The sequence below is a fragment of the Glandiceps talaboti genome, chromosome 1 (assembly GCF_964340395.1).
Source record: "Glandiceps talaboti chromosome 1, keGlaTala1.1, whole genome shotgun sequence".
Classification (NCBI taxonomy): domain Eukaryota; kingdom Metazoa; phylum Hemichordata; class Enteropneusta; family Spengelidae; genus Glandiceps; species Glandiceps talaboti.
Genome location: NC_135549.1, coordinates 17,425,542 through 17,441,484, shown reverse-complemented (window position 1 = coordinate 17,441,484; position 15,943 = coordinate 17,425,542). Strand labels below are relative to the sequence as shown.

General features: G+C 36.1%; 1 protein-coding gene across 1 annotated transcript; it reads left to right on the top strand.

Moving 5' to 3' along the window:
- The first annotated feature begins 10,071 nt into the window (after positions 1 to 10,071).
- On the top strand, positions 10,072 to 15,117 carry LOC144441784 (uncharacterized). The gene is made up of 3 exons (XM_078131122.1): positions 10,072 to 10,203; positions 11,401 to 11,508; positions 14,685 to 15,117. The coding sequence occupies exons 1-2, from the start codon at positions 10,081 to 10,083 to the stop codon at positions 11,497 to 11,499; spliced, it is 222 nt and encodes a 73-aa protein (XP_077987248.1). The 5' UTR covers positions 10,072 to 10,080; the 3' UTR covers positions 11,500 to 11,508; positions 14,685 to 15,117.
- The last annotated feature ends 826 nt before the right edge of the window (positions 15,118 to 15,943 follow it).

Below are 15,943 nucleotides of genomic sequence, written 5' to 3'. Positions count from 1 at the left end.
GAACATTTAACTAACTCTCGTTTGAATGTTACCAGTAATGAGGATCAGTCAGATGAAAGGGCGGTGACCAAGATGAAAACATGGACATATAAAACAAATGACGATACAAGCAAAACTGACGGTATTAGATTGAACTTGACACAAGAAGTCAACAAGTCCTGTCGTCTACACAAAATCTTTTATTGTACACACAGATTGCACATTACCTAGATCTTTGGAGTCATTGAGAGAATTGTTACTAGAAGTAGAAGATGATGTGGAGTTCAATGATGGTCTGTGTCCAGTTGGTGGTTTCAAACCAGATGGTCTGCTCATACCCTGTATAAAAAGACGAATAATCAATCAATTAATCAATCAATCAAAATAGAATCTTTATTGTGCCAGACTCAAGAACCATAGTTCCATTCGATGGTGCCAAGAGGGCCAATCCTCACTGGATATTTACCCACATGCTGATCCATGCTAGATATTTGCTGAATGATTATCCAGTTGCCTGTCCAACCCTGTTGTTATCTATGCAATATACATGATCATTTGGCTGTTGCTATAGGCGTGGTCATGTTGCTAAACATATTTGCGTACAATTTTAGTGTGGGCCATCTATGACCCGTCACTTCCAAAATTGTGGGTCAGGTCCAAAAAATGTGTGTCAAATGACCCCCAAAAAACCCTCTGGCTGCAACACTGTAGAACAGTTTGTGTTGAAATGTTTACATACATGTGTGTGTTCTGTGCACAGTGACACACAGTAAAGTCTGAGCTCGAAGATTAACATACAATTATGGCATTGATTGTCCTGTAACTACAGTAAATATATATAAGCAGAAGCTGAACAAAATGCATACTGGTTTATGTATGACAGAAATCTTAATAGAGGGCGCTATTTCCTAGCTTTGGCTCTCCAACATATATGTTGCCACTACCATAATATGTGGTGACAAAATCAGCAACTGTTAACAGATATGATCTTTTTTTTACCATCCATAAAAACCCTCACATTTGATTATGGATCAAACACTTCCTTAGTTGTGTTTACAAAATAACAGAAACTGAATTGTGCCTACCCTAGACAGTGATCTTTTGGTGTTAACTGATACATTCGAACACGAGTTCTCGCTGGTATCTGATGCTATACTACATGTATCTGAGATGGCTTCCTCTGACCCAGCACTGCCTAATCTTCGTCTTTTAGGTGGACTGTACTTATCCTTTTTACTAGAAAGCAGTGAAGGCTGCAAATAAACAGAACTTCAGTGTAAGAGAATGCAGCAGTATCTACTTGTATATTTATTCATTTCCTAAGAGAATATGAAATTAGAAATTAAGAATTAAAACTAGGGATTACAGGTGGCAGGTATTGTACAAACCAGAACTTGAGGAAAATATTGAGTAGTATGACAGGGGTTTCATTAACAGCTGTCAGCTGGCTACTTTTCACAGGATGACATTTTTTTCAGCCTGTTGTGCAAAAAATTAGTGAAACTTTTGGATGATAAAACAATGTCTGGTTACAATAAAACTTTCCAACACAGAGAATCTCCCTCAGGGATAGAAGAAACTAAATGGTGTGTATAAACAGTCTTCATTTGCAACTCTTAATAAGTGGCATAGAACAAAGTTATCGACAGTGAAGTATCTAAACCAATACTAACCTTCATGTGTGTAGTCATCCCCTTACCACTTCCTGCCATTTTACCAGGTGGCATTAATTTAGACCTAGCTGCAATACCAGATGGTTTCTGTAACGACCTTCTTTTCACTGGTAGTTTGCCATCTTTGGAATCAGATTTGGCTGTAAATGCTGGAATAGATGGTGACTTGGCAGGTGCTCTAAGACTAGAAGGTTTCTTCATCAGTAATTTGGATGACGGTTTTGAGGGAGTTATGGCAATACCCGTTTTCATTGCCTTAATCTGTGGAGCTTTAGCCGTAATCTTGGATTTTGGAGAGTCTTTCAATGCTGATTTTATTACTGGTGGCATTTCATTCACTGGTGCAAGACTAACAACATAGGTTTCTCGTCTAGGAGATCGAGGGCTCTTTACCAGTACATCGGTGTCCAAAACATCGCTGCACATCTTGGGAGCTGAAGGATTGTCACACACTTTGTTCTGCATTGTCAACTTTCCCAATTTCACCAATAGACTTTCATCATCAGAACTGGACTTCTTTTTCTTTTCTTCTAAGTTACATTTTTCAAAACGTAATGCCAGAGTTGTGGCTTCTTTGAATACTTCAGCGTACTGTTCTACATTCAAAGGACTAAGGGGTTTGAAGTCATCTTCATCTTCCTTGTCCTTCAACTCCAAATTGACTTTGACACATTTCTCCTTGAAAGTAACAGCTGGTCCAAAGAATACTTCATCATCCTCTTCCAAAGTACTTTTATCTTCTTTCTTAATTTCCTCACACCTGAATTAATCCATAAAATTTTAAAAGGTTTTCAAACAAGACAACCCTCAAATGTGATGTATTTACCTCTATTTCATTTCTATGTTGTTGTTGTTTGTTATATGTTTTGTTGTTCTGAGTTTCTAGGTATGTCTATGCATGTATCGGATTTTAAAGTGGCTAAATGCGTAAGGATTGGGGTATTCAATTCAAGATTTATAATTCATAAAACAATTTTATCATGACTTCCTATTTGAAAAAAATCAATGTGAAACAACATATGCCAAGTCCTTGTTTGTAACTCAATACATTGCAAAAGATTAATAAATGTGTAAAATTTGTTATTGTACGTACAGTGAGAAACATTTTACATATTTTTTAGCTTTTTGCAATGTATTGAGTTACAAACACAGACTTGGTCAATGTTGTTTCACAATGATTTTTCTGACTCGGAATCAATGGTGTGCAGAACCATTCTGTGGCAAGACTGATGTGAGAATTGCTGTCATGATTTATTATTTTCTTTTTACAAAGCCAAATAATATTGCTGCCAGTAACTCTTACCTTTCTGGTGAGACTAATAAATCAAAATCAAACTCTTCATCCTCAATCAGCTGTAGTCCTAGAAAATAATGAAAGTACTTAAAAGTTAAATGAATTGTAGAAATTAAAACATGAATATAGAATATAAACAAAAAGATGAGCTCAATAGATATGGAATCGCTATAAATAGTACATCAATGTGCCCCCCCCCACTCACAGTCTCACTGTAGTATTGTCACCTGATATGTTATGTAAGTGATCCCTAGACATCATCACAATGAAGTGTAAGTCACATACATTGTTTATAGCACATACCATGGTTGTATTACTGATAAAACATTCATAACCATACATTTAGTTAACCTTCTTTTATTTCTACCAGGATGGTATTTTATGTATACAAAAAAAAGGGTTGGCAAAACACAGGATTTGTAATTGGGCAATGTGATTTCTTTTGGCTCTTCCATGACTAACTTGATTAATGGCAGACAGACAGACAGACAGACAAACACACACAGAGAGACAGATAGACATGTAATTTGATGCACACATATATGTCTGCGCTGATTTTGCACAAGTGGCAACGATATTGATGTTGAGTCCAAAATCAAACCTAATGATGGGTGTGTCAAACAAAGTACAGGTAAGTGTACTATCAATATTAGTAGTTTTAAACTGTTAAAATATCAGCAATAAATGAGTAAGACAATGCCTTTTTCAATCTGCAACTAGGCTTTGCACCTCGCCAGACTTTTTCAAGTGGCTTTACAAATATAAGATGCTGTGCCAGACTCATGTCATATGATGTTTTTGGCATATCCTGTAGATAATACATAACATAATGTATGCATTTATTAGTTTGCCTATTGGATGGTGACATGACAACAGGTAAAGTTTGACTCGTACCTTCACTTGGTGATAAAACATTTTTAAAATCCTTTTTAATATCATCTGGACTTTCATTTTCTTTGTTCTCTGTCATCTTCTCATGTTCATCCACTACTAGGAAGCCGTCTATCATACATGCATCTGTAACGATGGAAAGATTTGTCATTATGAGGTCGCACCATTTTGATATCAACTGGGACAAAATTCAGATTTTCTCAATGAATGTTCCAAGATGAATACACTATATGTACTAACAGTAACTCATATAAACTAGCATCATGCACCAGTCCCTTGAGAGATTTTTTAAAAGTCTCATAATCTTGAGTTTGTTATTCATTTTTAGTTTTGTAAAGTAAATGTCCTCAACTTTAAAAAAAGAAGATTCCCAGTTACTAGTAGTCTCCAGAGGGCTATATGCATTCTCCCGACTGTTTTGTAATCAGTCAGGCTATTATTCACACAAAAGAAGTTATTTTTTTAAAAGAAAATATTTTATTTAACTATAAAAGAATGTAAAAAGGTTGGAGACTTGAACAAGTCTATAACTCAGGAAAATCTTGTCCCCCTATATTTCAAAGCTACCATTTAGAAATCAAACAATGGGTTGTGTCATATTCTGGTGTTAATAAATAATACAATGACAGAATCCCATGACGCGCAGGTGCAAGTGTGGCATACTCTGGGTATTTGCACGAGTACTTGCAGTTTTCTCTGCGGTAGTACTTTCACGAATGTAACGAGTGAAAGTGCAGCAGAAAACACTGCAATCATGAGTGCAAATTCCCTGAGTATGCCACACTGGAACTTATGTGGCTTATGGTTCTGTTATTATTACATTTATCTGAAACAATAAATTCCGTAAAAATGACACTATGTGATCACATGATTTTGTGTAGAACAAATGATTCTGTCCTCATTTGCATCTCGTTTACATACAGGTATACAATAATGTTTTTTGTACTGCACTGCAGTGCAAATACCACTAGTAAGTGTGCGCTCGAGTGCCAGTAGTCTCTGGTACATATGTAATAATACACTTTTCAAAGCACTTTAGTTGTCATACTGAATTATATTATCATAGATGATTTTCAAAAATCTGTCAAAAAAGACAATTGGGTTGAAAGCATTCAATATTTCAGTTATCAGACACACACTCTACCCATATGGACTAGGAAGATTCAAACTCACCTTGTTTGATGGGTGCAGTAAGTGAGACACTAACATCTTGTGATTGAATACAGGTGTTATCACTGTGTGAGACACTAACATCTTGTGATTGAATACAGGTGTTATCACTGTGTGAGACACTGACATCTTGTGTTTGGGTACAGGTGTTATCACTGTGTGAGACACCAACATCTTGTGTTTGGGTACAGGTGTTATCACTGTGTGAGACACCAACATCTTGTGTTTGGGTACAGGTGTTATCACTGTGTGAGAACCCAACATCTTGTGTTTGGGTACAGGTGTTATCACTGTGTGAGACACCAATATCTTGTGTTTGGGTACAGGTGTTATCACTGTGTGAGAACCCAACATCTTGTGTTTGGGTACAGCTGTTATCACTGTGTGAGAACCCAACATCTTGTGTCTGGGTACAGCTGTTATCACTGTGTGAGAACCCAACATCTTGTGCTTGGGTACAGGTGTTATCACTGTGTGAGAACCCAACATCTTGTGCTTGGGTACAGGTGTTATCACTGTGTGAGAACCCAACATCTTGTGTTTGGGTACAGGTGTTATCACTGTGTGAGAACCCAACATCTTGTGTTTGGGTACAGGTGTTATCACTGTGTGAGAACCCAACATCTTGTGTTTGGGTACAGGTGTTATCACTGTGTGAGACACTAACATCTTGTGTTTGGGTACAGGTGTTATCACTGTGTGAGAACCCAACATCTTGTGTTTGGGTACAGGTGTTATCATCACTGTGTGAGACACTAACATCTTGTGTCTGGGTACAGGTGTTATCACTGTGTGAGACACCAATATCATGTGTTTGGGTACAGCTGTTATCACTGTGTGAGACACCAATATCATGTGTTTGGGTACAGCTGTTATCACTGTGTGAGAACCCAACATCTTGTGTTTGGGTACAGGTGTTATCATCACTGTGTGAGAACCCAACATCTTGTGTTTGGGTACAGGTGTTATCATCACTGTGTGAGAACCCAACATCTTGTGTTTGGGTACAGGTGTTATCACTGTGTGAGAACCCAACATCTTGTGTTTGGGTACAGGTGTTATCATCACTGTGTGAGAACCCAACATCTTGTGTTTGGGTACAGGTGTTATCATCACTGTGTGAGAACCCAACATCTTGTGTTTGGGTACAGGTGTTATCACTGTGTGAGAACCCAACATCTTGTGTTTGGGTACAGGTGTTATCACTGTGTGAGAACCCAACATCTTGTAGTTTTAGTTGTGTACAGGTGTCATCACCAAAGTCAATCAATAATCCTACATTGTTGTCTGTAACATTAAAATACAAACAAAAACTTCTTTATTTTTATAGAATTAGCATGTCAATTCTACTATGAACAGTTGAGAATTATTACCTCTAACAGCTTTTGGATAGATGGAAGACAATACATATCTAAATATCAAAAGTAAATGAAAGATTTAGACATGTATTTGTATTACCATGGAAGTAGCAACAGTCCTTCCTATCATGTGTTTCTACCTTCCATGTTCCTACCGCCATGGTATTATAGACATAAGCTCTACTTGAGCATCTCAGACCACATCAAATGGTCTGAGCTAACATCTATGGTATTATACTTCTACGGTCTGTATCTTCATTTTGTTGAGAAAATACTGTCATTTACAGATCAAATTAAAAACAAGATTAGATTTTTGGTACTTTTGTTCTGGACAAAACTAATCACCTTAATTTTCACAACTTTTCTGAAATGAACACTACTGGGAGGGTCATTATACATGAAGAATGGATGGAGCGACAGTCTGTACACATCTTGTATCTTGTGGTGTATAATACTTTATAGTAAAAAATACCACTCTATAATACTGTTCAGTTTTCCTTTTACAGTGTACTTCTTAAAAGCTAATAAATGTAGTTTACTGTTACCTCACCATCTGCAAGATACATCAATGTGTACGCTCCTTTAGTCACTTCTTACAAAGTGTTTAGCTAACAGGGGTGAATCTTTCAGTCTACCACAACATCTTATACACTCAATTCATAAAAAGGGAGTGGACGCAAGAAAATTGAATATAAAACAAGCTGCACACATATGCTAGACTGTAAGATATGCTGTGTTGTTTAGCCTTGACAGGGTGGCATGATATGTCTCATCTTACAGACTATATATATGTTAAATATAAGATTTCAATCAGCATATACCTAATATTGCCATATACAAATATAGACGGAACATGGTTTTCAGTCTTCCCCAGAAAACCAAGCAATTTGGTGGTCTGAGATTCTTCTAGTTTTGGGATTCAAAGTTCAAACATAATCATGCATGGTGGTAGCCACTTGGCTATTGTTTACCAGAACATGGTCAAACCAGTATGTCAGACCATGGATGTATTATTATTATTATTATTATTACTAATACATCCATGGTCAGACAGACAAGTCTCTGGGGTTACCATGCTGTGGATAAGGCCAATTATATAGCTATTTATTCACAAATTTAGTTACCTTCTGCCATTTTCCTACTTAGTGAGATTCAACGTATTGCCAGAGTAAAAAGTTTATTGAACCTATAATAAAGTAAAAAAAAATGTTTTTAATTCATATGATGTGTTACCTATGAAGAAAAGGGACAAATAGTTAGAAAATAATACAATGTTCTGTAACAACAGGTAATGCGTCTGGGGTGAACCAGGGTCTTTGATCCAACAGAAACTACTCATTGACGGAGATCATAGATACCATACTAATGATGTCATGCAACTATGGTTATGTCTGAGTCATACCACAGTATCAGACGTCACTACATTTACATGTACTTCTACCTGTACAAACTAGCTGACAAGGCCAAACTTGCAAAATATTTCTCTCGTTTATAATATATATATATATATACATACACACACATTGGTCTATACGTGATACTTTGAAACGGTCGCGGTAAAAAAAACACACACGGAACAATGGATGTATTGTTGAAATATTGAGGGTTTCGCAGTTTACAATTAATAACGTTACACATGACGATAAGTTTTTAAATGTTCACACGGACAAACGTTACCTTTGAATTGCAGAACAGGATGCACTTCGGAATATTGTTTCTACTTCCACAAGTGAAATAACTGCCACAGTATTGATGACTGCTGCGTTGGTCAAAAACTGGTAGAATGTTTCTGCCTTGTCTTGGACGCGTCGACGGTACGATGTTGTAGCTGCAGTTTTAAGTTTTCAAAGATGGCGCTTGTGATTTAAAAGCCACGTGACAGGCAGGGTAGCTGTTGATTGGTTCAAAAACCAATAAATGCGTTAACCTGTAGAGCTGTGTGTAATATGCGGGCATCTCTTATTGCGTTGGATTTTGCAGCAAAATGTAATAATTGCGATCAGCACTTAAATCGCTCAATATCAAACCACTAAACGACATAAATGACGAACTAACCGCACGGTACTGACAAAGAATTTTGTAATTGTTCACTAAAATTGTTCTCAGTAGTTCAAAACAGCCGGATATTCATATTCAGTATTGATTCAAATATTTTGAAGGATTCATGAGTTGAGTATTTTGACTTACGCCACTTTACACAGACTTTACATCAATATTTATTTCTGGGATTTTTATCGTTCTTTGGATTATACTCAAAAATCACCTTAAAAGATAATTTTTAAGCGTAATCCCTAAACTCAGAAACAATATATTATAACGCTTGGTCAATACAATCAACCAACCAATCAATCAATCAATCAATCAATCAATCAATCAATCAATCAATCAATCAATCAATCAATCAATCAATCAATCAATCAATCAATCAATCAATCAATCAATCAATCAACCAACCAACCAAACAACCAAGCAACCAACGTACCAACCAACCAACCAACCAACCAACCAACCAGCCAACCAACCAACCAACCAACCAACCAACCAACCAATCAATCAATCATTATTGGATAACAACATGCCATAGTAAGCATGGTAAAGCAGACACAATTATCACACAGAAAGAAAGTGAATACAATACAATCCTTTGACCAGGTGCTGGAGGACTGTTTACATCAACAAGAAATTTTCCAAGAGGAAGTTTATCATCTGAGGTCAAAATATACAAAAATTTACTTTTACTAATAATGCATATTTGGTAAAACATTTTAAACTGAAAGATATGTCTTCAGAACAGATATAAATATGGATTAATATGATATGTATATAAAAGTGAAAACAATTCCAAAGACTTTATGAGAAGTACTTTACTGTACATGCCTACCTGTTCAATGAACTTTAAAAAGAAAACCATCCATAATGGTACGGTAATTCAAATCTTCGTTCTTTTTCTGTTTCTGTTAATGTGTTCTGATACTTGTTGTGAATATGTACGTGTGTGGACATCACTAGTAATGGTGAAAAGAGTTAATGTGTTCTGATACTTGTTATGAATATATACGTGTGTGGACATCACTAGTAATGGTGAAAAGAGTTCATGTGTTCTGATACTTGTTGTAAATATGTACATGTGTGGACATCACTAGTAATGGTGAAAAGAGTTCATGTGTTCTGATACTTGTGAATATGTACATGTGTGGACATCACTAGTAATGGTGAAAAGAGTTCATGTGTTCTGATACTTGTTGTGAATATGTACATGTGTGGACATCACTAGTAATGGTGAAAAGAGTTCATGTGTTCTGATACTTGTTGTGAATATGTACATGTGTGGACATCATTAGTAATGGTGAAAAAAGTTCATGTGTTCTGATACCTGTTCTTTGAATGAGTAGATGCAGAGCAGACAAATGCCATTTGGGAGATTATTCCAGTCAAATTATATATGCATAGATAAATAAAGCAAATAAGCTTAATGTGGCAAATTAGCAGACATTGTACTTGTGATAAGTGCATGATATATATATAAATCAAAAACAACATTTTCATGTTAAAAATGCTTTTTATGACCGATCGACTGATTTCATGGCAACGTACGTCACGGCACAATCATGTATATTCATATTCGTGCATAACAGATTTAAACGTTGTTGTTATTGATTGCAAATGTGAATGTGAATCTGTGCTCATTATGCCCACGTAAGTTCCAACTTCCAAAATGGTGGAAGTCGAAGTAGACGTGGTAGACGAAATTCTGCACTATGGCTTACTTATTGGTGCGATATTTCAGCTTATAGCTATATTCTCCATAGTTTTGTTACCATCCAGAGACGATGAGAAGGTAAGATATGTATACAAGTGTGGGATATTCTAAAAAGTTTCGTGATCAAGAAGGCTGGGGACCGGGGGACCGAGTCTTCGGTTTCGACCGTGAATCTCGGACATGAATCGTACGTAGAACAGCAGGTACGACTTGTACGAGGTAGCCTGACGAGCTACCTAGGCACTGAGTCTCATGCACTACATTAGTGTACATACGTACTCCCTCTTGTTTCCCCAGTTTTACTAAAATTAAAGAAATTGTAGCGAGAAACACAGAGTGAATTGATTACAGACCGTGTTTGCCTGGTGTAAACAACATGGGGACTCGGTACGTGGTATGTTTGCATACTCACAAACTAATTAGGATACACTCCCGAAACAATAACCACGGAGGTACGAATACTAATTATACCTCTAAACTCTATGCAAACACTTTAATACTCATGTAATGATGTTATAATCACGATAATGGCCTCCACAGTGACATAAATTACAATTTGTAGGAAAATAAGACAATTTCCTGTCAGCATTTCATACAAATTACATGTAACTTACAATTGAGTGTTAATTTCAATGGATAACATAAGAATGAAACTTGAGATCAACTCTAAAATTGTTGAAAACTATTTACTTTACACATCTAACAATATACCAATGTAATCTAAAATTTTACTGATATTTTGCATGCTATGTAAATAAAATTACCATGTCTGCTACACACACACACACACACACACACACACATATACAAATGTATACTAGTATATATATCGATGAAGACGTGTCCCACACCCTCATATTATGTGACAGGCTATTAAGTAATAAAATTTCATTTTCATGTAGCAACATTTTCAAATTAGTGGATATATTGATGTATTATTTCATCAATTTTGAATTGTTCTTCAGTAAGATACATGGTATGGACAGGAATTTCTTTCCAATTATTTGTTCATTTATCTTATGTCGTCTTGTGATTGTGTGTGTTTTGTCATGTATTATGATTTATAGATTGATTAGTACTTCTATTATTGTATTGCATTTACTTGATAACATAAATATTACAAGCTAACAAGGTGTGAATGGTATCAAATGTAATTTACTCATTCCAAGGTTTGACAGTGTTTGTACTGGAACACTCAGAGTTTTTCCAATACATGTACAGATGTACCAATATTTGATTAGCATAGTGCATATTTTATTTTCATTCATTTTCCAGATTGAAGAAGAAACTACTATTAAACCAACAGAAACTAAAAAGCCAGAAGGATCAAGTCCGAGTAAAAAGTCTAAAAAAGAATCAAAGAAAAGGAGATGAGAGAAAGAAGTAAGTTGCAACACCACGATATCTCATCTGGAATCTCTGATCTCATGTTATCAGATATTGCCATACATTTCTGTTTTTCTGTTTATAAGTGCCATTTCCATACACAATTTGTATGCTATAAACACACATACACGCACACACACACACACACACACACACACACACACACACGCATGCACGCATGCGCGCACACATGCACGCATACACAAACAGAGGCATGCATGCATCCATCCATACGTACGTATGTACTTATATACATACATACATACATACATACATACATACATACATACATACACACATACATACATACATATATACATACATACACACACACGCACACACATGCATGCATGCACGTGCACACATGAAATACAGAACATAACATAACATACACATACGTCATATATAGTATATCACTTCCCACTGGCCAACCCCCAAACACACACAACTTAAAGGTGATTCAAAATGCTCACATTCACTATCGCTAATTTGCTAGACGACATGTTTGTGAAATGCATTCTGGTTTTAAAACTTTTCAAAAGCGTCTGCAAACACCTTAAAATTACCCTTTTTCAGTCACTTCCCTTCGGATTTACTTCGAGAGTTTTCGGGTATTTCCGGTCCCACCTAGACCACGGGATTTTATGACGTCATAAAGAGACATGGATAGCACGTAGCCTATGGCGAGCGTAGTCACTAGGTGAACAAAACTCAACAGCATTGTGAAAAAATACATTGCTAGTGGTTGTAACAGACATCAGTAAACAAAAACTACACTCTACATGTCTTATTAACCAACATTTACCGATATTTACTCACACTTTCTGACTAATTGGCAGTGTCTGTGGGTATAAATGCTAAAATATGATCTCCCCATATTATGGCAAAAGAAATCAAAAACGGCTAGACTAGATATATATAAACACTTGTAATGTCACGTGTTTCACACTCATTGACTTTTATTTATCTGATTTTTTATTATTTGCCGACAAGAAGCATTACGATACCGTGGTGACGTTTGACGGCATCCCCGGGCCAAGGACGGAATATTTTAGCTCAATCGTACTCGCGTCGCCTTTTGAACAGTGCATTTAACAACAAAGTAAACATATTTCATCTCGAATAAATATACTAGCTATTAGAATACCAATGGGAAACTTCAAGAAGGCGTATCGGGACATGTGCCACAATATATTTGTTGGTCCCATAATACACTAATTGATTCGATTTGCTCCGAGCATATGGAAGTACGCTCCGAGTCATTGCATCATGTACATGTAAATGGAACTGTGACCGACCTAATTTTGTTGTCCATATATAAAATGAGACTGACCTGCAAATTTTTCACAGTTTTCGTTGTGGTCTTGTATTGTCACATGTTTGGCTTGTGAACACAAGTTTACATCTATTATTGTCTAGGGCGTAAACTCTAGTCCGAGTCTGAAACCCATATAAAACCTAAGAAACTCGCATTCGGATCGGACAGAACAGAAGTAGGTCTCATCGACTTGTTGGGGACTCGAATTATTGCTTGTTTTTATCACGGTATACAGGTGATTATTATATATCGGTAGAGGGGTAGTGTTGTCAAGTTTTGTGCAGTCACCGCGGCCGCGGCAGTAAGCTGTACTAGGCCGCCGATCAAAGCTGAAGCAGTGTATGTACAATGTACGTATGGAATCGGGAGAGCACAGCGCACATTCGTGTCGGGTTAAATTTATCCACGTGTTGATGTAATCCATATTTATCAATCAGATATATTGTAAAATTCTTCAAGTCGTACAGAAATAACGTCTCTAACTTCAAAACAAACCCTGAGAAACGGGACCGGACGTGGCTAGCCAAGTATCTAGTTGCAGGCTTTCTTTCATAACCATGTGCTGGGGTCACGACCTTGATTGTCGACGTCAATATTGTCCAATCGTATTTGATATCATGAACACATCGCGATATTTGATTTGTTGGTTTCCTAAACTGTACACTTCGAATACCATGATTCGTTACAGAATTCTTCTAATGAATATTAAATAGGCTTGTTGCATTAAATTAAGTGATATCGCAACAATGGAAACCATACAAGTTTTCTTCCAGACGAGTTGCTAAAGTCATGTAAATGACAACACTAAACTCACGAAATTTCCTCAATTCTTTACAATTTTATTGCTGATGATATGGCAATCTAATAGCTAGTATATTTATTGAAGATAAATATGTTTACTTTGTTGCTAAATGCGCCGTTCAAAAGGCGACACTCAGTGAGTATAGTGGGCTATAATATGCTGTCGACACCATGCCTGTCGAAGATATTGTAATGCTTCTCCTCGGCAAATAATAAAAAAAATCAGATAAATAAATTGAAACACGCGAGCGACATTACAAGTGTTTATGTATATCTACACTGTAGTCTAGCCGTTTTGATTTATTTTGCCATAATATGGGGAGATCATATTTTAGCATTTATACCCACAGACACTGCCAATTAGTCAGAAAGTGTGAGTAAATATCGGTAAATGTTGGTTAATAAGACATGTAGAGTGTAGTTTTTGTTTACTGATGTCTGTTACAACCACTAGCAATGTATTTTTTCACAATGCTGTTGAGTTTTGTTCACCTAGTGACTACGCTCGCCATAGGCTACGTGCTATCCATGTCTCTTTATGACGTCATAAAATCCCGTGGTCTAGGTGGGACCGGAAATACCCAAAACTCTCGAAGTAAATCCGAAGGGAAGTGACTGAAAAAGGGTAATTTTAAGGTGTTTGCAGACGCTTTTGAAAAGTTTTAAAACCAGAATGCATTTCACAAACATGTCGTCTAGCAAATTAGCGATAGTGAATGTGAGCATTTTGAATCACCTTTAAGGATGGGGGTGAAGTCATTTGTATATTAAATACAAGATGAGGAAAAGTTCACACTTGTACAGGAGTAAGTAACAAAACAGCAACACAACTCAAGGAATTTTAACAATAATGCCCTTGTAAATGATAAAAACCAGTGGAGGGTGTGTGTTTGAATCATAGACCCTTCACCAGTGGAGGGTCTATGTTTGAATGGAAAGAATTCGTGTGGATTGTCAAATTATTCCAGATGTGTTCCTTGTGTTTAGGACTAATACATGTAGCTTATTTTTAGAACTTGTACTGACCCTCCTACCATGTTTTCATATTTTACAGGATCTCAAGATCTTAGCTGGTGTTCCTGAGCAATATTTGGCAGTTTATGAATGGCAAAATGATTATAGACCCAAACATGAGTACTACAGTTTTGATTTAAATGGACCCAGACATCATCCAGGAATGCTGAAAGTGGAGATGTCTTCATCTTGCCTATATGCTGTACTAATTGATTATACTTCTGTTTACTTATTTAAGAAATATATGTACATAGGGGAGAGCTTGGGCTTTGTTGTACTGTTAGCTATATGATGATACTACAAGTTACTATGCTATACATTTTATATTGTAGTGCTTTTAGCTGAGATTTTGTAGTTATTAAACAAGTGAGTTTATATGTGCTACATCATCATGATGGTTTTCGCAAAAAGTTATATCTTTTCTATAAATCTATCAACCAATGGCTTTAATGTGTAGAATTGGAATAGTAACATTATGGGATTCAATAAATCTATTTTGGTAAATTTTTGCTTAAAATCTCTTTTGTCGTATTATTTTGTATATAACATTTCTTGAAATTTATTAATAATAATTATTAATTGCTAATGGGTAAGTGTACTTCCAAAAGTGAACTTTTACAACAATTGTTCACTTATGTATACCTAGAAACATTTCCCATTAAATTTCTGACCACTCTGTCCAGATTTTTTTTTGGTCTGACGTATTTTTTTTTACCAATAATTGACATTTTAGCTCTAATTTGTATATCAACAAGGTTATCATGTCAATTTCATCTACACATCCCTAGAAATATTCTCACTAACAACTGTCCAGTATTTTTCTTTAGGACAAGATATCATCACCACTTATCACTTTTAGACCAAATTTACATGTCAAAGAGGTCATGCCATGAACAAGTTTACACATCCCTAGTAACATTCCAACAAAATGTTTGATCTGCTAATCTTGGGACCAAAATTTCCCCATTCTAATTTGCATATGTACATGGGGAAAGTGGGTCTTTTCTTGAACAATTATTTATGTTGACACCTCATCACTTACCAAATTTCAGACTGATCTGCTGTAGTTTTTTGAGTTTGAAGGTGTTTTTAACAGATAACACATTCTTTGACCCAAATCGCACATGTATGGTCCACAGTGCAAATGTTTTGATTTGAACAATTTTCCAAGTAGTCACCCAAAGTGATGTCACTGCAACCAGCCCCATATTTTTTCCTTTATAAAGTCATTCACACACACACACCATACTTCTAGCACTACTTGGTTCAGTTGTACTACAAATGTTACCATGTAAATAA